We start from the raw sequence: 23060 nt of genomic DNA, 5'->3' as shown, positions 1-23060 counted from the left end.
CGAGGCTATGAGCTACTTCCTGGACAAGCTAGCCATATATGGAAAATTGCTTCAGTTTGTTGAAGTAAAAGAACATTTAGAATGGTTTGGTGAAACGTAAGATTTTGTAGTGTAAAGTAAAAGAAAGTTAAAACAAGAAAATTTAATAAATGTGTTTATAAAGAAAATTTGAGTTATAAGAAATTGAAGAGAATTTCAAGGGCATGTGTATGTAGAGCTTTCTATCAAGTAAATTAATTAGTGTTATTTTAATTATGCCATAATGTTTAAAGCTGAAATTTCAGTTACAACCCATTGATTAGGAAGGACAGAAATCGAAGAATTTGTATGCATAAAACAACTGATAAATTTCAGTCAGATTTTAACGAAATGAATAATATGATTCATGTTTGAAAGATAACCCATAAATAGATTTGAGATTTTGAACTGTAACAACAAATAGTATTTCGAAACTAGATGCATGATAGATATTCTGAAGGGTGGGGATTGGAGAGGGGGTTGTCAATAGATCAAAGGGCGAAGGTAATGTTCAGAATTTATGATAACTATGTAACTATGGGATTATCATCTATACATGTCTCTCAATTTGAAGTCTCTCTCTATATCGAACAGAATATAGAGTCGTATATGAAGAAATATATTTTCATCACATTTGTCAATTCATAATTGAAAATAATATTGAACATTTAAGCGAGGCAAAGATTAGATGTTTGGATAATTGATTCTGATAAAGTTTTGCATTAAATTCTTTAGTTTTAGACAACATAATAAAATGGTTTTTCTTTGGTTTGACGTACTATTATTTTTTATGGTCTCAATAGTAAATATGACTGCAATTTAACTGAAAAGCTAAACTAAACACACTATCTTCCCAATCGAGCTATATAAATGTTACTATGGCGATAAAGACTCTGACCTTCGTTCCCCCTTAACATCTATTGGAGAATAGGTGTGGGAACCTTGATTTCACCAGCAACGGTGGTGTTGGATTAAATTTCTTTTCTTTTTTTCTGCTCTGCATTTCTGTTAGTTTATCTGTTAGTCTGATACTAGCCCGTTATCTTAATTTCATATATTTTTGTTGCTATTTTGCACATGTGAGAGAGAGAGAGAGAGAGAGAGAGAGAGAGAGAGAGAGAGAGAGAGAGAGAGAGAGAGAGAGAGAGAGAGAGAAATTAATATGACATTAAATGGCCTCCCAGGACCTAAATTTCCTTGTATACCTGATATCGATTGTGATTTATTGCGTAATGCTCATTTCTTTTGTACAGTAGAAGTTACCGCAGAAGGCAATTTGGCACTTTTAAATGCTCAGTTACTCAACGCATATTACCATTAGAAAACTAGTTATTGTCTATTTATGTTAACAACTGCCCTCGTTATTTATTCTTTAGGATAAACTTCAATCTCTTTACTTCATAGATGGATCTAGAATCTACATATTTTATACAGATTAAGATAAAATAATCACATTCATAAAAAAAGTGAAAAAAAAAAATCAATTTTTTTTTTGAGAGAGAGAGAGAATGTGTTGGTCCTTGTCTTTGATTTGGGTCACGCACGGATGATCATTGTTTCCACGTTCAGATTTTTGTTCAGAAATACGGAAAAAATAGTCCTTTGTCATTGCCCGTTACTTTGGAGATTGGTGACCACCATACGTGTATTACATGACATACGTGAAACTTACAACGTTATGGAATTTTCATTACTGTTACTGGTACATCAAATTAAATTTCTGACTGGAAAAATTATGATAAATTGTAGAAGCACACACACACACAGTCAGGCGCCTTCTCCTTCAGGAAGTTCAATATTACACAGTACTCTAGAAGTTTTGTTCCAGCTGTGACCAATTTGCGGAATGATCTTCCTAATCCGGTAGTTGAATCAGTAGAACTTCAAAAGTTCAAACTTGCAGCCAATGTTTTTATGATGAACAGGCTGACATAAGTCTTATAGCTTATATATGAAGTATCTGCTTTAATGTTAATGTTTTTGAAATATTTGATTTTAATTTATCATTACTTCTTATATAAGATCGTTTGTATATATATATATATATATATATATATATATATATATATATATATATATATATATATATACATATATATATACATATATATATATATATATATATATATATATATATATATATATATATACATATATATATATATATATATACACATATATATATATATATATATATATATATATATATATATATATATATATACATATATATATATATATATATATATATATATATACATATATATATATATACATATATATATATACATATATACATATATATATACATATATATATATATATATATATATATATATATATATATATATATATATATTCATCATCTTCATCAGCCAATACTTGTCCACTACACAAAAATAGGCCTCAGATATCTCCATTTGCGTTATTTTTGGTTTTTTTATGCCTGTCCACACCAGCAAACTTTCTTAGTTCGTCAATCCATCGTCTACTCTTCATTCCCCTGGTTCTTTTACAATCTCTAGGGACCCATTCTGTTATTCTTAAAGTCCATTTATTATCTGTCATTCTCATTATATGTCTTGCCTATGTTCATTTCTTATATTATTATTATTATTATTATTATTATTATTATTATTATTATTATTATTATTATTATTATTATCATCTAAGCTACATCCCTAGTTGGGAAAGCAGGATGCTCTAAGCCCAAGGGTCCCCAGTGTGGTAAGGAAATAAGGAAGTAAATAAATTTTTTGTTTTGAGAATAGTAACTACATTGAAATATATTTCATATATATACTATTAACAGACTTAGGTCAGCCTGTTCAACATAAAAACCTTTAGTGCAAGGTTGAACTTTTGAAGTTCTACCGATTTTACTACCCTATTAGGAAGTTCATTCACAACTTGGTCACAGTTGGAATAAAACCTCTAGATTACCGTGAAGTATTGGGCCACATGACGGAATTAACAGCATGCCTAGTATTACGAACAAAACGGTACTGTCCGGGAAGATCTTGATGTAAAGGCTTGTCAGAATTATGATAAAGCTTATGCAACATGCATAACGATCTAATTGAACGACGGTGCCAGAGATTAAATATCTAGATTAGGAATACTAAATTTAATACTGTAAGTTTCTGTCCAACAAATTAAGATGATAATCAGCAGCTGAAGACCAGGTCGGAAAAAAATACTCGAAACAAGGTAGAAGGAAAGAATTAAAACTCTACTGAAGAATAGATTGATCACCAAAAATCTTATGAGACTTATGTTTTTGGGCAATTGAAGAATTTGCTGTCGAGAATCACACCTAAAATTTTAAGTCATACAGAGGTATTGAAACATTATCGATAATGAGATCTGGATGTTGAGGAGCCTTTGTCCTCGACCTACTTACAATCATACTTTGAAATTTGTTGGGATTCAACTTCATGCACCTAATTTACACCATGCACTAGTTTTTGCTAGATCTCTATTATGAGATTCAACATCCCCAGATCTATATTCAGTAGATGGAATTGATGCAAAGAAATTAGCATCGTGTGCATATGCGACGAGCTTGTTTTCCAGGCCAAACCCCATGTCATTTGTATGTAGTATGAAAAGTAATGGGCCAACACAATCCCGAGGAACCCTAGATATCGCATTATCTATACTCACTACAGTTCCCATTAACAACAACAACTCTGTGATCTAATGGTTAAGAATTCAATAATGATGCTCGGAAAAGACCCACCCACACCCAATTGTTTGAGTTTGAAAACAAGGGCCTCATGAATAACACAAAGACAGTACTAAACTCAAGGCTGATCATAAGAATTTCCTGACCACAATCAATGAATTTCTGTACAGCATAGGAGATTGCAAGAAGAGCATCACATGCTCTAAGGACTTTACAAAAGCCAAATTGCAAACTAAGTAACAGATGGCTATCTTCAGCAAACCTATTTAGACGGTTTGCCAAAAGACGTTCATAAACTTTAGATAATAGGAGCTATGGAAATTGGGCGGTAATCTTCTGAACGTGAGCTACCACAAACGCGTATACAGAATAGAGTAACATTACCAATTCTCCAACAAGTGCTAAATGAACCTCTTCATGCTAATTTGCATGAAATAACAGATAACTTTATAGCAAAGAAATCGGGTCTTCATAAAAAACAAAGGAAGAATACCATTTGGATCTACATATACCTCCAAAAGCATGTAGCTGCATCAAGAGAGCTTTATTTTCATGAAATCGAAAAGCTAAACTATAGTAAATTCTTCTTAGTGAGGCATATTTGCACCGACTCGCAGGTGTGCCCTTTTAGCTCGGAAAAGTTTCCTGAACGCTGTTAGTTGGACAAGAATATTCTAACCAATCAGCGATCAGGAAACTTTTCCGAGCTAAAAGGGCACCGCTGCGAGTCAGTGCAAAGGTGGCTCATTAAAAAAGACATTGAATATAGTTAGTTTAGCCTCGGGAAAACAGGAACGAGGAATATAAAGTTTCTCATTACTCTACTTGCTGTCAAACGCATCAGCCAAAAGGGTTGCCTTCTCATATGGACAGTGGGTGACAGAGCCCTCTGGTTAAGATAAAGAAGTAACTGTTGCGTCTACACCAAAGAAGGTAGATTTAAAGTTTGCCCACCACTTATGTTCCTGGGCTGTATCAGTTATTCCAGGTCAAATATGATCTGTTAGCCTTCCTGCTTCTTCAAAGAAGCACGTCTATAATCATCCTTGAACCAGTGTTTGTCTTTCACTCAGTATCTTAGCACTCAAGAAGGAATACGGCTATTAATTATGTTGACTAGATTCTCATTCAAAGGAATAACAGGCTCAACATTATTATACAATTGTGACCAATTCAAGCCCAAAGGATCGCTCAAAATGTCATTACAGTTTGCTTTATATTTTATGCTAATCTTACACGAGTACGAAACTTTCTGGACAGGCTGCTCAGTTTTCACTACTGATAAAATCAAGGCATGATCAGATGTTCCAACTGGAGAACTAACCTTAAGTGTGATAACAACATGAGAGTCTATGTATATGAGGTCCAAGCAGTTACCAGACCTGGATCCTGGTAAATTGAACTCAAATAGAAATTGTTATGCCTGCCACAAACTTTTACTACTTGGATCTCATTACATCTACATTTATAGCATGACTTATGAGAAGCATGGTACTCAGTCCTAATTATACACTGCCATTACCCAGGCTTTAGGAATGGCATCCCATTTCAAGATTTTTCGATTATTAAAACCAGTTACAAGAAGGTCAGGTTGGTGCCTTATTTTAAAAATCCAAGTTTCTGAGCGGACAGGAATATCATATAAGGAGGATAGATTAGGTAGGGGGGGGGGTCTCTTTTCTAACTCCTTTCTCAATCAGAATTTTCTCTCTATCTTTATGTAGTATTAGGATTGCTGTAGTTCCGGTTTAGATATCATGTGGTCTGTGGCAGACTGATAAGGACAATGCTTGAGGGTGCCGACTATGGGCTTGAGGTCTTTCGGTAAAGGCCGCCCTTTTCTTCTATTTTGGTGAACATTCGTTTAGAGGCTGCCAAACAGTATGAGGCCAGACGCTTGTCTTGATATGGTGATAAATACCGCGCTTGGCAGGAACCGTGGGCTTTTGGACAAGTTCTGGTCGAAAGACTCCAGGGTACGACGTGAGGAGGAGGACATAAGCATCCGTGGTTGCACTGATGTGTAGTTCGAGTTTGGAGGGGTCAGGTTGAAGAGTTGTCGATGGATATAAGTCTACTGTACCTCGACTAAACGTCGATGTGCCACATCAACCAGGAGCTGGAAATGGGCGAGGAAATTCACACCTAGCATTGCCAATGTTACTCCCAATAGTATTTGGCACTCCCAAACCAGGCTGGTAGAGCGGTACGGTACAGAATGTTTTCCGTACTTACTACCTGGTTAAAATACCGTACCGTAATTTCGTACCATACCGTAGAGTACAGAAAAAATAACGTACTAATTCCGTACTTTTATTGTACTATAAGCTAGCCCAATCTAAATTGTTAAAAGAAGCGAATTAAACAAAGGAACGTTATACGTACATATGTCTATATTCAGTTTTAATAATTTTTAATAGTGATATAAATAATGACGATGATAGTATTAACCATCATAGCAATTATATCAATACTTATGATGAAATTACCAATAGCTACAATAGCTACAAGTGATGTCTAATTACAATAGAATTACTACCACTGCTACTGCCATTAATACTACTATTACTGCTAATACCTTTGCTATTACTACTAGTAATGATGATGAATATTCAAATTTACTATATTGGTTTTTATCATAAATAGTATTCCTCCATTTGAGAAATTGACCATGAGTATTCACACGAGGATTCATGAAACCTATTTTCTAAGAAATTGGTTTATTAGGTACATGTAATACTACGCTTGAAATCTTCCTCCAAATATATCACAGTATCATGATCCTTTGCATTCTAATTGTTCAAACTCTGACCTCTTTTTTTAATACTCTTAGTAAGAAAACAAAATAGAAGATTGTAATCATCTATGGAACTTAACCCAATACCTGACGTTACCAAGTAAATAGTAACTGAAAAAAAATTCTTCTGAATATTCATAATGACAGTCAGTATTGAAAATACTTTTCATTGGCGTGAAATCAATCATGTTAATTTTAATGATGATGTATTACCTGTTAGAAACGTAAGGGCATGTATTACATCATCTTTCGTACCTAATTTTAATTAAGTTTGAATGTACCTTGGCCCGGAGAATGTGCATTGTACACTCACTCAAGTGACGGAAAGTGCAATAGATGATGTAACTATCATGCATATATCTCGTGTGAATGTTTATGCTTCCGTACGTGTGTGTAGAAAGAGAAAGATATTTTTTCTTACTGTGTAATCTCTGTTTAATCACTTATATGCATATGCTTGCTTGTAAGTGTGTGTGTGTGTGTGTGTGCGTGTGCGTGTGCGTGTGTGTGTGTGGAAATAAGAGAAAAGAAAAGGATCTTTAAAATTTACTACGTTAAGCATATTCATGATAATAGCAATAAGTACCAACCGAATCAAGATTTGCCAACTTACAAATACCTCTTTAGTGTTAAAGGAGGGGGAGGGGGAATAACAAAGAAAAATAAAGGTGGCTGGTTTCGGTTAAAATCAATAGTGATATAGTAATAGGACTAAAGGATTCGGCGATCATACATAAGTAACAACCTAACTGAGTGTCATATCACATATTTCCAGTAAAAAGTGCAATATTCTGTTTGCAAGTCTTATTTTCTCATATGCCACCAAAAATGTTCACCACTAATACCAGTATTTATGTATAGGTGGCTATTCAGGACACGACATTCTAAATATGCACATATATATATATATATATATATATATATATATATATATATATATATATATATATATATATATATATATATTATAATATCAGGCAATCAGACAAAAGTATCCCACCATCACCAATCTGCAGTAGACCAATGGGGTGATGAAAACTGGCCAAACTTGGACATGAATAAGGACATACCTGAGGCCTTTCTCCTGCAGTGGACTAGAAATGGCTGCATGCATTTACTGTTATCATTGTTGTATATATATATATATATATATATATATATATATATATATATGTGTGTGTGTGTGTGTGTGTGTGTGTGTGTGTGTATATATATATATATATATATATATATATATATATATATATATATATATATATATATATATATATATTACACGTTATTTTAGTCAATTTAAAGTTCTATCACTAGAAATTAATTTATAATGAATGCTTCTGACGGGACAAGTATTCGAACCTATGCCTCTATGTCGAAACAGTGCCAGCAAAGACCTCTAGCTAACCAACTGGCCTTGTTTCGACACGGGCATAGTAGTACAGCGGCATAGCACACCAATTGTTCAAATTGGTCTAAAAGCACCAAAATTGGCACACATGTAGATTAATATATTCTAAACATTTTTGGATATGGAGGCATTCAAGATTAGCCCTTAGGAAGATATGGCGGCCATTGTTCAAAATGGCCGCCATTTAACATTAGCGTCATTACATAGACTTCATTATGTGTCGTTAGTTTGGTGCTAGATGGGCCAAAATTCCCTTTTTTTACATCAGAATTAACATCAATAAATGTTTAACAGATATTTAGATGAATCTTCTCAAAAATGGCCCCCAAACTGGCCGCCATTTTGTGGAAAAAGTGGACATTTGATGAAGATTTCAATACTCAATGACATAATACCTCTAATAACCAGTACCTGATTTCAGGAACACACTTTAATTGCTCAAGTTGCTTTTTTATTTCAAATTGCTGGCAAAATTGCTAGTCAAAATAATACACAGAGTACGGGAAGTTTACAGTATGGTCAGATTGTAGTTATATAGTCGACCAAAAGCCCAGTCTCTAGGCACAGTACTTGTGTAATCCTGCAGTACATACATGTAATACAATAACGTAGATTTTGCCACACTATGTTAATTATGATTCCGAACTTTTCAAATCTGGTCACCAGAATTATGAATGTCTACAGATCATAATGTTGGTTAGCAAGTTTTCTGTCCCAATCTACTGGCATTCGCCTTCACAGAAACATAGACCAGTGCATTGCAGTGAAGCGTTCTTGCACTTGCAGCGGTTTTTGCAGCCTTTCTTGCATCCGCAAGACACCAGCTCATAGCAGGCCTTGGATGCCTCAGGGAGTGTGGTCCAGAGTGGTGTGTAGAGCCCATCATCACTCCGATGCCAGCCCCAGTCTGTTGGTGGAGGGAGCACGGGCGTTGGTACCAATGCCTGGCCCCAGACATGACCACCCTGAAGGGCAGATCTCTTCACATGCTGCTCCAGAGCAGCGTAGGTTGGCGGGATGTTCTGAACAGAGTTCGTCTTTGCAAAGAGCTGCTTTCTCGCCTTGTTGACGTCCTTGCATTTGCTTGTGCGGTCATACAGGAGTATGACAAACCTCTCGATGACATGCATTGTATCCTCTTGGATGCTTGTGGGTGCATTTGCCAGACTCAGCAGGGCATCAGTGAGTTCTGGCAGCGTGTTCCATGTTGCCCAGGCAGATTTCTTCCCATGTCCGACGAAGGCTGACACAGTATCACACCCTGTGATGGCATGAAACATTGGAAGAGCACATGCCTTCTCTGGACCAAGGGAGGAAGCTATTTCATGGGCTGCAATGTAGCGGTAGTTCTTGCCTGTCCCAAAGGCTACCCAGAGTTCGTCTCCAGCTGGTAGTTTCTGGACTACCATCACTGCTAGGACCACGACGTCACTGTCTACTGTTCGAACCTGTATCTGGTGGTGACCATGTTGTGCAGCATGTGCTACATGTAGCATCATGCGGGTGTCTGCCTCTTCTTGGTTGCATGGTGCGAGTGAGTTGACATCCTCTTGCTGTGGAACACAGATCACCTGCTCCCCATCAGTGACGACCAGTTCCTTGCCTTCTTCTTGAAAGGACTCTGCAAGCATGGTGGAGAGGTAGCTGAAGAGCTCCACTTTGTTGCTATCAACTCAGCATACAGCATCAGCCCAACATAGGTTGGAAGAGGAGTTTCTTGAGACGTACTGTGTCTGACAGCTGGAGGCTCCTGTGTCTTGGTTGCTCCCTGCTTCCGACTTTGCTTGACACTGTTGAACTTGAGAAGCTGCGCAATGGAAAGAGCTGCTTGTGTTGAAGAGGAATGGCTTTGATTCTTGATGGTGGGGCCATCCAGCACCATATTTACCATTGCAACTAGTACGTTTGGCACAGAGTCCTCCTGACAGCCGCCCGGGAATGATCCACGGAATTGGTAAGTGTCTTCAAACATATATCGACGAACTATCTGTGCAGCACGCGCAAGGTGAACTGCCTCAGTGTCACAGTCTTGCTCGCAGGCTTTGCCTAGCGCTTCACCAATGTCTTCATCAAACGCTAGTAAAACATCTCGGCCTTTGCTGTGGGATCTCAGGCCTGGTATCTGGGCTAACAGGCGCTCTTTCAGCCTTGTGCTATTAACTTTCTGGCACAAAACAACCCCGAGCTGTTCCATTCTTGTTGTGTATAGCTTTACAAGTTCTGCGAGTCTGAAGACTGGGGTGGTGCCCTCTTCTAGGTGGGTTTCCTCGATATACAGGACCAGTTCAGCCAGTACGATTCTTGACATTACACCTTCATGGTCAGTTTTCTGCTCGGCTTCTACAGTGGTCTTTGCACGATAGTAAAGAGCCAACAAACACTTGGAATGGTACTTGGCCTCCAGAGCCACCATATCACCCATGCTGAGCCTGGCTATGAGTTCATTGTCCCCAACTTGCACTTGGCCTGGACATTGTCAGTACTATCAAATGCTGAGCTGCTTGCGATGCGTCTCTTCTCTGCTCTTCGTAGCATTGTGTTATTGTATTTGAGCATACATGTTTTATGCCACTTGGCCTGGTGGGCAACCATTGTCGCCTCAACACCTTGTCCTTCATCTAGTCTCTGTAACTGAACAGTTCTTGGCAGTTCTCCGAGTTCATCAAATTTGACTAAGTTTGCAGCCATTGTCGTGTATCCACTCCCAGGGTCTCGGCGTTTAGACAGTACTGGGCAGACAAGTGACTCTGTTGTCTCCTCTTGACATACAAGACACAGCTTCCAGTTTGTCTCAGGAGGTGTTGTGGGAGTACGTTGCTCAAAAGTATCGACCAGTTGGAACTTCTTTGCCATGGCTGCAGTCTGGAACAACGCGTCTCTGATGTCAGGTGGTGCTGCTGCTGCCTCACCTGCAAAGACACAAAACACCACCATGTTACCACAAGTTACTACTACAATCACCATGACTATCAACACTATACTATTACTGCAGCCGCCGTCACTGCCACCAACGCTGCCGCTGCAAAGTAAAATTCATTTTCTTGTGAAATGGTAGCCAAATTATTTGGTAAGCACAGAAGTATGTGTAATTGTACAATACTTATCACCTCTAGCACACTTATCACCTTTAGCATCCACAAAAAGACAAATTATGGTACATATTCAATGACGCTAACGGTAAATAGCGGCCATTTTGAAAAATGGCCGCCAAATGTGCTACGGGGAGAATCTTGAATGCCTCCATATCCAAAATTGTTCAGAATGTATTAATCCACATGTGTGCCAATTTTGGTGCTTTTAGAACAATTTGAACAATTGGTTTCATATTTCTTACTATGCCGCTGGGCTATAGGTTCGAATCCTTGTCCTTTGGGAAGCATTTATCGTAAATGAATTTCCAATGAATGTATATTCTCAAAAGTAGAATTCTATTTTAAAGGCTAAATGGTGTTTATATATATATCTATCTATCTATCTATCTATCTATCTATCTATATATATATATATATATATATATATATATATATATATATATATATATATACGATGTGTGTGTGAATGAGTGAGTGAGTGAGTGAGACATTATGTCTGTACGTTATATTATACGAATCGACACTCGATAAAATATACTCTACTTCCAGTTGTCGTAAAAATTAACAAGACGTTGAATTTTTCATGTTATCAAGTCGAAACGTTTTTAATAAAAAAAAAAGTTAATAGTGATTCTTTCTTTTGTTTTGTAAATGCAAAAATTGACGGCTAACGACTTTGATTATAAATCATTATTCTTTTTCGACTATAATTGTTCAGTAGCCACTGATTATAGCGGAATATTTTTACTGCTCCTGTGGGTATCATACCTATAAAAACTAAAGAACAAACGGATTAGCCCAACAATATGATCAGTACTGAGCAGAAGGCACATTCTTATCAAGCAGAGTGGAGAAGCCATATCAGTTATGTAATTCCAGACCTATACATATACAAATACATGGTATCTTACAAATTGATATGTTACGTACCTTAGAGATCTTCTTTTGCAGTCACCGAAGCAGCCAAAAAGGAAATATTAATTGCTTTGTGATATAGCTAAGCCTAAGGTACAGTACAGTATGGAATTTACCCCATTTTTTGGTACCTGAATTGCACTGTACCGTACTTTGGCAAGATTACTGTACCGTAATTCCGTACCGTACCTTGAGACTAAATATCAATCGTACCATAATGCCAGCCTTGCTCTTCAATGATAGTGCGAGTGTCTTGTACCCGTCGGTGAGAATCTGATCTGGTGGTGTCTACCAGTCGGATGTTAGCAGGCTTAGAATGACTAAGTCGTGTCCTGGAGAGCGATTTTGATAGAAGGTAACAGTAAGCACCACTGTCTACCAAAAGTTCGCACCCCACACTGTATCATATAAAAAGAAAAGATTAGTGACAACACAGGTCACCACTATAAGCAATGACCTACTTATAAGTTTTTTGGCCACTGACAACTTTCGCCACATTTCTAAGCAAGGGCCCAAATCTGGAGTGGTAGTAGCATAAATGCGGTCAATGGGCTTCAGTAAGTGGCAGTAGAGGTCATTGATTGAGGCTTTGAGCAAGGGGTGGAATATGTGGGTCGTGTACGGCTTTGTCGTTACTCCGACATGTCACGGGTTAGGGCGTCTTGGTCTTACCGCATTCACATCAGCTTCCATCAGTGTTGAACAGGTGTCCTCTTAGTCAGGAGTGGAGGCGTTGATGGAGGTCTTGAAGTTGATGAAGTGGCTGTTCATAAGGGTGTCGACTTTGACCGTCAAGTCCTTCATTGGCAAGGTATCGACATCGGGGATGGTGGCGATTGTAGGTTAGAGGAGGCATTGTACCCAAAGGGCACGAAGTGGGTTCACTTCCTGGGGAGAAATGTCTGCGGCAGGTTGCAGGCTAGCAATAAAGGTCAATTCCCCGAGGACGAGATAATCCTTTTAGTTCTCCAACAGTTGTTGAAAGATCTGAAAAAGTTTGGCTTTATGGGCATCTGGCGATGGTGAGTACTGCTCCAGAAGGTATGTTTTGAGGGCGTCATACTCTTTTGGGGCATCCCCTTGTTTGCAAAGCTTATCGAAGATTTCTGTGAATGTGTCCTTGGAGATCGCTGCAATTACGTAGTCTGCTTTGGTTGTTGATCGATTCATGTCCTTGATGCGAAACTCAACTTCGGCAGGTTGAAACACGCAAAAACTTCTCTACCGCTGAAGGGTGCGAGTTTCATTGATGCCACGCTAGTAAAATCTGGTTCATTGTGCACAATGGTGTGGGAATCTGGGTAGGCAGCGGTCATTCTGGGAGTCACCAATGTGGCATACGAAAAGACAGCTTTGTATTCATTCAAGATAAGCTTATATGCAAATAGTTGAGAGCAACAATGACACAAAAATTCCAACAATGTGAAACATTTAATAGCAAACTTAGACAGGTTTTTCTATTATTAATGTTGAGGAGAGCGAAAGCTAAAAAAAAGCAATAGGTTTACAATGTATGATCATATTTGAAATACACTTGCATTATAATTTAATATATTTTTCATCTATAGCTTCTCTTTAAAGGGTTTTCATTACTGCTGACTTATTGACAGAATCCAAAGCTTTCTCATAGTCTATGGTATACATAGTGATTTGTCATAATGTTTATTTTTCCATTATTTGGTTGATTACATGGATATGGTCAATTGTTGAATACCCAATTTTAAGGTCTGCCTGCTCTCTTTGTTGATTAAAGTTTAGTGGTATTTCTATTCGGCCTAAAATGATCTTCGTAATTTTTTGTATATTACAGAAGGGAAACTTAATGGTCAGTAAATTTTCAGTTCTTTTGTGTCTCCGTTTTTGTGAATTAGTATAATGATAGTTTGTTCGATCTGTAGGTATAGATCATTCTTGCAGATATTTTGTGTAAAGTTCAAGGCGTTTTACTATTATGAAATATCCTCCAACTATTAATTAATCTATTCTTAGGCCATCCTCTCCACATTCTTTGCCTCTTTTCATGCCTTTTAATGTTTTCGTTACTTTTCGTATTATAACGAAACACCTAAACCGTCATTATTTCTATTGGCAAAGTTATTTCTTATATCATTATTGCATAACATTTTATTAAAATCATCTGCAATTTTCATCACACCATCTCTTTTGTTGATAATATTTCCATTTTCATCCTTTAAAGCAAATGCTCCGAGTCTTCTTTTCCTCAATTTCATGCTTCTCCCTTTCTCAAGTGTTTCCTCATTTTTCATCTGTGTTTACGAATGTCTTGTGTTTTTAGTTTGTTTATTGTTTATGATAGTTATGGTAATTCTATTTTATCATGTATTTAACCCTCGTTTCCAATTTTTTCTTTATTAGGTTTTGGTGTTGTGTGATAGTTTTCCTTAATCTTGTTCAGGACCTTTATCATTATTACTTGCTAAGCTACAACCCTAGTTGGAAAAGCAGGATGCTATAAGCCCAAGGGCTCCAACAGGGAAAATAGCTGTGAGGAAAGGAAACAAGGAAAAATAAAATATTTTAAAAAGAGCAAAAATATTAAAATAAATATCACTATAAACTATAAAAACTTTAACAAAACAAGAGGAAGATAAATAAGATGTAAGATGAAACAGTGTGCCCGAAACAAGAAAACTCTAACCCAAGACAGTGGAAGACTATGGTATAGAGGGTATGGCGCTACCCAAGATTAGAGAACAATGGTTTGATTTTGGAGTGTCCTTCTCCTAGAAGAGCTGCTTGCCATAACTAAAGAGTCTCTTTTACCCTTACAAAGAGGAAAGTGGCCACTGAACAATTACAGTGCAGTAAGAAGAATTGTTTGGTAATCCCAGTGTTGTCAGGTGTATGAGGACAGAGGACTATTCGGTGTGTGTGTAGGCAAAGGGAAAATGAACTGTACAAGAGAGAGGGATCCAATATAGTACTGCCTGGCCAGTCAAAGGACCCTATAACTCTCTAGTGATAGTATCTCAACGGGTGGCTGGTGCCCAGGGCAACTTACTACTTTTGCACCTATCTCTTGTTTTGATTCCAATACAATTTTTTTTTTTGAATCATAGCTCAATTCTTCTTTGCTTCCTTCCATTTCACCATGTAGCAGGAAGTACCTATTTTTATTGCTGAACTAGCCCCCTCCAATTTTACTTATATTAAGATAGTGTTTATTCTATTTTTTTCGAATTAGTTTTCTTTTTCTTTCATTAGATCTATACAAACTTTACTTCTCGCCATTCTATGGTCGCTTGACTTTTAACTTATTCAACACTGTTAATCTTATATGACAGAGCTTGACTGACTGAAAGTACAGGCCCCCAGTCTCTCTCTATCGTTGTCATTTACATCCATAATACTAACACTCGTTAGCCTGATCAGGTCAAGTGAGGCCTTTTGTGGAATAGTTTACTGAACAAAAGTTCTTCAGCCGGTCAAGTTCTCATCATATTACATTAGTCTTGCATTTTGTATTCCAATTATGAAGATGAGCGAAATCTTAATCTTTAACATATGCATGAAATTTTGCAGGTGCGTCTGGCACCCTTTTGCAGCAGTGCCGCCCTGGCAGACTCCGTTTTCTGCATATATTAAATGACTCCATATATTTTTCCATTTTCAAATGTTGGTACCTCGTTCATATATCTAATCTGCTCTGGGCTGGTAGTCTATCTCTTTCATAGTTAATCTGATTCCTACACCTGTGACAGACTACAGCTGCTACACCTCACATGTCCGATGTATGATAACTTCAAAACGCTGATGCAAGAATGGGAGCATGACTATTGCAATCGAATAGTTTATATGCAATCGTGTTGAGGCAATAAAAGAGGAGAAAAATCTCCTTTTCCAAAGGAATATTCTATATAAACCAAAATGTAAAGTAACCCTTCTTTTCATTAATTAGCTCTTAATACATTGCGGTTAAGTAACAGGTATGGGAGCTTGTTAATTTGAAAATCAGCTTTAGCTTAAATAGTTGTAGATGAGTTATAATTTGATTCAGTTGAAATGTACAGCGAAGGATAATCCACAATTCTAAGGTGTGCAGACTTTGGAGTGACGAGACCAAGGAAAACCGTAATGTGATGATTATAGTGATTTAATGTTCAAGGAAAGACACCTGTTGCAATCCAAGACATAGAGACGAAATACACTTGAATACGTTTGTTAAATGAAATGGCATCGACTGTGAATATCGAAAGCTTTGAAAATAGCTCTTCTCGTTGTCGATGTGGTCTGGGGTACGTCATATAATGTGTTTACTATACCTAATACCAAAGTTTATTTATTTAGTCCATTGTAACCAGTTGCATCGCTTGCGATTTTTCATAGCCATCCAAGTTTTTGATTATTACCTGCCCCAGTTTTCACCTCTGGTGGATAAATTAAAATCAATCCATGGGGCGATTCCTTTTAAAGTTTAGAGAGTGGACATTGTAGTAACTGCATATTATGGACTTTTTCGTTTGACATTTATGAGGAATTATAGAAAATAATTATTTGTAAATTATCATAACTTCTCAATCTCTTCTCTAAGTTTTAAACTGTCTTTCCCGATGTTCATTATTTCTTGGGCTCTCCCGAAGTTTTCTCTATAAATTGGTTGACTCAAATACATCAAACATATGATACTTAACTTATCTGGAAAAAAGAAAAGTGACCGTTGCATATTACAATACATAAGATCCAGTTTCTCTGGGATTGTGTCTTCCTCGCCTACGTCCCGTTATCAAAACTGTTCGCTTCCTATATTTGGGTACTTGCTTTACATGCTGAACCAGTTATCATCTTCATATATATTTCCTTCCAATACTGACTATGCAACTGATTGGAAAGGACTTGTGAAACATACAGGTAAAATATGGCTAAAGTGTTATATGAAAAACGCATGAAATGTGATTGGAAAGAAACAAATAAATTTTTCGAAGCTTAAAACTGAAAATAAAGGTAACATACACTATAGAAATGAAGGGTTGAAGCGAAGAAATGGAAATTTAAGATCTCTTCAATCAAACCTTGAACTTCAACATACACACGTCCGCGCGCATACAAAATGTTCTTGTATATGTAAACTAATTCTGTAAATCATCAAGTTTATGTAACATAAATGAATTATCAGAACATAAACGAATATAGTTGTCTTAATTGCATATTGGTTTATTTACGAAAGTATTCAGTGTTTATTACTTGATATTCCTGGATATTTGGGAAGCAGGTTGATAGTGAAATTCTCTCTCTCTCTCTCTCTCTCTCTCTCTCTCTCTCTCTCTCTCTCTCTCTCTCTCTCTCTCACGTGTTTCCTGCACTTCTCCATAGAAGTTTAATCTTTGGGAATTTATGTTTGATAGTTTACCGGATTCACCTACCACATCCACACTTACAGTATAGAGTTGAGTTCTTGAGTTCGACACCAGGAAGCCAAGTGATACCATGACAGACAAGCGAACTAACGGATGATATTGCATGTTGAGTTTACTTCTTTGTATGTAATAATAAAAGCAGGTTTAAAGTGTAGCAGGAGGAAGATGAAGAATAAGGGAAGTGACAGGGAAATATAGGTTTACACAGCATATAGTAAAAATGTAAGAAAACTGTGTTGATAAGAAAAAGATTAGAAGTTACGAAGACAAGTGATAGTGAAAACGTAGCGTGGGATAGCCTCAGCAGGTGAGGCAATTCTGTAGCTGGGTCATTTCGACGTCCGCTGGTTAGTTTCTCCTCTCACCAACACACCTGCAAGACTGCGAGAACAGCAGCAGTAATAACCCAGTGTCTGTTGGCGTTGCTGCTGCTGCTCGCCACCTACTCGAGACGGAGACCACAGCGACTCTCTTGAACCCAAACTTGACCTTGATTTGTGTCTTATACTTCATTACGAGTGTGACAACCTTCATATGACAAGAATGAGGTTCGCCAAGCATCGCTTGACTTTTATCTAGAAGATAACACATTTGGTGAGGTGACGGGAACACCAGAACAAAGCATGACAGTAGAAGCCAAGATCCTAACAGTAATTGAAGCGTAGGAAAGCATTTTTTAGCATGGCCTCCCTGGTGTAGGGTTGAGAAAGACGCGCTGAATATCGAGAACTCGGTGGCCGGGTAACGGGACGTAAGTGCTGGTGTTGGGTAAAAGAAATTTTAGTAGCCTATGGAACTTTTTAATTTATTTGATGTGCTTGGGGGACTATCATTCGAAGACTTTAAATTGATCGCTTCTACAGCACCAACTTCTTTTTTTAGGTTTACAAACACATTGTTTCGGAAAATATCTTACGTGATGTTGTCTCTTCCCGCGCCAGTGTTCAAACTCCTACTTTGGAGTTCACGGACGGTGAAGTACGTCCGCGCCTCTGACAAGTAAGTGGACCATAGTGAAAGTCTTTTGACCTATTACTTAAGCGATCGAGCTAGTAAGTTCACTCATTTTTTGTATCTATTTTCTGTGTGTTTTTTATGTCTATGCATTTAACTGCGAAGTTCTTTCTTAAACTAAAATATGCAAAGATATGAGGAAGATATCAATCTGGCTCTCTCGATCTATATCTCTTCCTTTATGTGGAAAAAAGAATAGGAACCCTTTCTATCTCTAGAAACTATAGGCACTGTAACGTTTTTGTTTGAAGTGTTTTCTTTCTTGGATACTAAAGAGAAGGAATTTCCCGGTTCAATGTTTCAAGTTTCTTTAAATTATCTCTAGCTCGTAATTAATGATGAATGAAAAGAAGATGTCATATTTAAAAAAAAAGTTCTTCTCGGTTATATCGAGTTATTTTGTTTAAGCAATCATTCGTTCTAGGTGGAATACCAGCTAGAATTAATCTAATCTACATAATGTGTTGCGTTATTTTGTTGTGTGTATATGTATATATATATATATATATATATATATAATGTTTATATATATATATATGTGTGTATATATATGTATGTATATATATATACATATATATATATACATATACATATATATATATATATATATATTTACACACAAACACACACACACACACACATATATATATATATATATATATTTATATATATATATATATATATATTTACACACAAACACACACACACACACACATATATATATATATATATATTTATATATATATATATATATATATATTTACACACACACACACACACATATATATATATATATATATATATTATATATGTGTATGTACATATATGTATATATATGTATATATATATGTGTGTAATGTGTATATATACATATATATATATATATATATATATATATATTTACACACACACACACACACACACACACACACACACTGCTTTGACTTCCCCTAAGATTTTCATATCATTCTCATTGTCATTCTTACGTATAGATAAGGAGTTTTAAAACATATCAAGTTGAAAGGAGAAATTTGTCGATTTGGTAAATAATAAGTTGAGATAAAAGAAAAGCCTAATCTATCTGTACGTTAAGATGAAATGCGTGAAACCCTGTGGAAAATATAATGAACAAAGAAATTAAAATAAGTGCAAATATATAAAGAAAAGTAATTGGCAGAAAGTTGTGATGAAATAAAAAATAAATCTGCCTTATCAGTGACGATGATCCCTGTCATTTGCGTAACACGGTAAATTGATGTTGTTGGACCTTTTGTGACCATTTTCATCTTGATTCTCTTCGTTTTGTGTTATTTACTATTGGTGGATAATGGAAAGATGAGATTTGATATGATTAAATTGCATTGCATATAAGTTGAATCGATGAATATTGGAAAATTTGAGGCCATTCCAATATTCAGCTAAGGTGAGAGATGTAATGCCTATTGTTAATGGGACGAAGCAAATGCTGACATCCTTGAACATACAAGTAGTGCATTCGGTATCTACAAAACTGAAAAAAAGATAATTGAAGACAAATGTCAGGTTAAGCATCAACAAAGCAGACTGCATGGCGAAAATACTGGAGGCCGAGACATTGTCAGCAACGTGAAACATTCCTACCGATTATACTAATGGTTTAAAGATAAAGATAACAATTGAGTATTACCAACAAGGGGTTGGTTATTGTGCAGAGACTCGCCATATGTATATATGATCAGCACCCAAGCACCTTTTCCGCCCATGCTATTGTTGGATGGCACAGACCATGGTTACTGATAAGCTCTTCCAAACATCCCATCCCCGGCTAAGAAGGACGGTGAGCGTGTTGACCTAGGACGATTATTTTTCCTTCAAGGTGTTGACACAGTAGTAAACTCGAAGTGCTTGCGCAGGTTTACGAAACAAGGACGTTTCCTATCGACAAAACAATGTTTGCCTTTCCATGATACTTACCGTATATGATGGCCCTCTTGGCTTTTACTAAATGGCTTCCGTAAAAAAAATAAAAAAGGTTTTAATCAACATTTCGGCTTCTAAATAACGTAGAAATATCGTTTTGACAGGTAAACCAAAATTTTTCCGGGCCAAGGAATCCTGTTGCCCTGTGATAAGGTAGATTTAACCACAAACATCTTATTGAGTGTTTTACAAGTGATCAGACATGGACGTTCCTATAAGTTAGTCTATTAAGAACTAACATAGTGCTCATGACGAAAATAGTTTTATATTTAAGGCAACCAAGAAATCTATACATATCATTCCCATTATTATCATCAGCAGTGTTATACTTGTTCTATGTCTCCTCATCTTTCTAACACTCGCTGCCTCACTGGCAAAGGTCAATGCAGGATAAGTTCTGTTCAGCAAGAATATCTGGCAGGAGAACACTGTTTAGCATTGACAGCTAACCTTCTCAATGATGACCTTTATAGCTGAATGGTTACCTGTCAGGGTAGGTTTTAGCTGGTCATCAGACTCCTTGTTTAGCATTATTATTATTATTATTATTATTATTAAATGCTAAGCTACAACCCTAGTTGGAAAAGCAGGATGCTATAAGCCCAGGGGCCCCAACAGGGAAAATAGCTCAGTGAGGAAAGGAAACAAGGAAAAATAAAATATATTTTAAGAACAGTAACATCAAAATAAATATATCCTATATAAACTATAAAAACTTCAACAAAACAAGAGAAAGAGAAACTAGATAGAACAGTGTGCCTGAGTGTACCCTCAAGCAAGAGAACCCTAACCCAAGACAGTGGAAGGCCATGGTACAGAGGCTATAGCACTACCCAAGACTAGAGAACAATGGTTTGATTTTGGAGTGTCCTTCTCCTAGAAGAGCTGCTTACCATAGCTAAAGAGTCTCTTCTACCCTTACCAAGAGGAAAGTAGCCACTGAACAATTACATTGCCGTAGTTAACCCCTTGGGTGAAAAAGAATTGTTTGGTAATCTCAATGTTGTCAGGTGTATGAAGACAGAAGAAAATCTGTAGAGAATAGGCCAGACTATTCGGTGTCTGTGTAGGCAAAGGGAAAGAACCGTAACCAGAGAGAAGGATCCAATATGGTACTGTCTGGCCAGTCAAAGGACCCCCTAACTCTCTAGCGGTAGTATCCCAACGGGCGGCTGGTGCCCTGGCCAACCTACTACCTACTAACCTAGCTGACCTTCTCAATGATGACCTTTATAGCTGGATGGTCACCTGTCATGGTAGGTTTTAGCTGGTTATCAGACTCCTTGTTTAGCATTAATAGCTGACCTTCTCAATGATGACCTTTATAGCTGGATGGTCACCTGTCATGGTAGGTTTTAACTGATCATCAGACTCCTTGTGGTAGCCATTCTTTAGGGGGACATATCATTTTTGGTTTGGGGTTTCTCCGATTTTTGGAAGTGTTGAGACATCAGCAGTGGTCAAGGTCTCAAGTAAGGTTAGTGTTTGCTTATTTCCAAGACTCTGTTTTTGTTTACTTACTTCCACCCAAATAGGCAGCTTCAGACAGTCAGTTGTGAGTAGTCCTTGAATAACTCCTCCAGTGCCATTTCATAAAGAGCACCATATAAATTGGTGTGGGCACAAAGAGCACAAGTGTAATGGGACATAGTAATCATGTCCTCTGATAAGATCCGTCGGCAACTTGTTTCAGGTGTCATTATGAACATTCATCAGCTAGTCCTGTGGTTTTTCTCGATCATGGGGTGGCTTGAATGTTGTGGATTGTCTCTTGGGCTTGTAGTTTACCTGTCGTTTGGATTCGAATCCATACATGGTGTTCTATCCCACCGTGATTACGGCTCTGTCAACAACTTAGGTACTCTATTGTGATGAAATGCTGTCAGCAGGTCCTATCAAGATTCAGTGTATCATGGTATAAAGTTCAGCTAAAACATAATGAATGAATGTCACTGGTGAGATCTATGGTGTTTTTGTCCTTGGCTCTCTTCGTAAAGTTTGTGATGCTTTCTCTTATCACCTGTACAGTTCTGAAGATTGTGTGGATAATATCCTCATTACCATGACTCTCAATTGTAAAAAGAACCATGTTTTACTTGCCTGTTAAGGGTGAATAGAGAGCAGCTTACGATGATTTTTTTTTTTTTAAGACTGGCGAGGTGTGGCAAGGTATTGAGGATTATTCCTTTCAGCAATATTCTAGTGAGCTTAGGTGCGGGATTTTCCAAGCCTTCTATGATAAGCCTATTGACATGCGGTTTTAATATGTTTGGTTATGCTTGGTTATCTGTTATTGGATCTTTCAATAGCTTCTTCAAAAGATTTCCCAGCTTCGACTGTCCTTGCTTGATAGAGCTGCTCATCATCGTTTTTCTGACAGAAGAATAATTATTCGTAATTTATTGGTGTTGAAAAGCAATGTGTTGATAGCTCCTGGTCGTCCATTTCAGCGTTTCCTCTTTTCTTTCCAATTTTCTTGGCAGCTTGGTAGCAAGTAGCTAATACATGGTCAGAAGTCTTAGGCATGTAGGATTTGGTCTTTGTTAGCTGCATTTGCCAAATAAGTACAATTTTCTCGGTGATTAATACAATGTGCATTTGTTGCACAGTGTGTTCTTTGTAAATCTGTGCAGTCGTCTCTGGACCTTAACATAGTTGCCATCCTGTTCACCGGCCCTCTCTTCTACTCTATCCAGCACATGCTAGTAAGGGTCTATCTGGGGATAGTGCACCAACTCTTCAGCATCAAACTATAACAGCATGCACTGCTTACAGTTAATAAACTCCTGACCTTGAT

General features: G+C 37.0%; 1 protein-coding gene across 6 annotated transcripts in view; it reads left to right on the top strand.

Moving 5' to 3' along the window:
- The window catches only part of LOC137642175 (uncharacterized), a 177738-nt gene that overhangs the window by 117768 nt on the left and 36910 nt on the right, over nt 1-23060 (top strand). Inside the window, exons 1-2 of one of the 6 annotated variants that reach the window (XM_068374721.1) lie at nt 15700-15805; nt 18173-18289. The exons of 1 other annotated variant lie outside the window; for it this stretch is intronic. In XM_068374721.1, coding sequence (XP_068230822.1) covers nt 15804-15805; nt 18173-18289 — 119 coding nt within the window. In that variant the 5' untranslated portion in view covers nt 15700-15803. Of the gene's footprint in view, nt 1-15699; nt 15806-15889; nt 16172-17603; nt 18042-18172; nt 18290-23060 lie in introns of those variants that run through there. 4 more of the 6 variants (XM_068374719.1, XM_068374720.1, XM_068374722.1 and 1 more) reach the window with 4 other exon arrangements.

Source organism: Palaemon carinicauda, chromosome 6 (assembly GCF_036898095.1).
Source record: "Palaemon carinicauda isolate YSFRI2023 chromosome 6, ASM3689809v2, whole genome shotgun sequence".
Taxonomy (NCBI): Eukaryota; Metazoa; Arthropoda; class Malacostraca; order Decapoda; family Palaemonidae; genus Palaemon; species Palaemon carinicauda.
The sequence above is the reverse complement of the archived record's forward strand: the minus strand, read 5'-3'. Positions and strand labels throughout refer to the sequence as shown.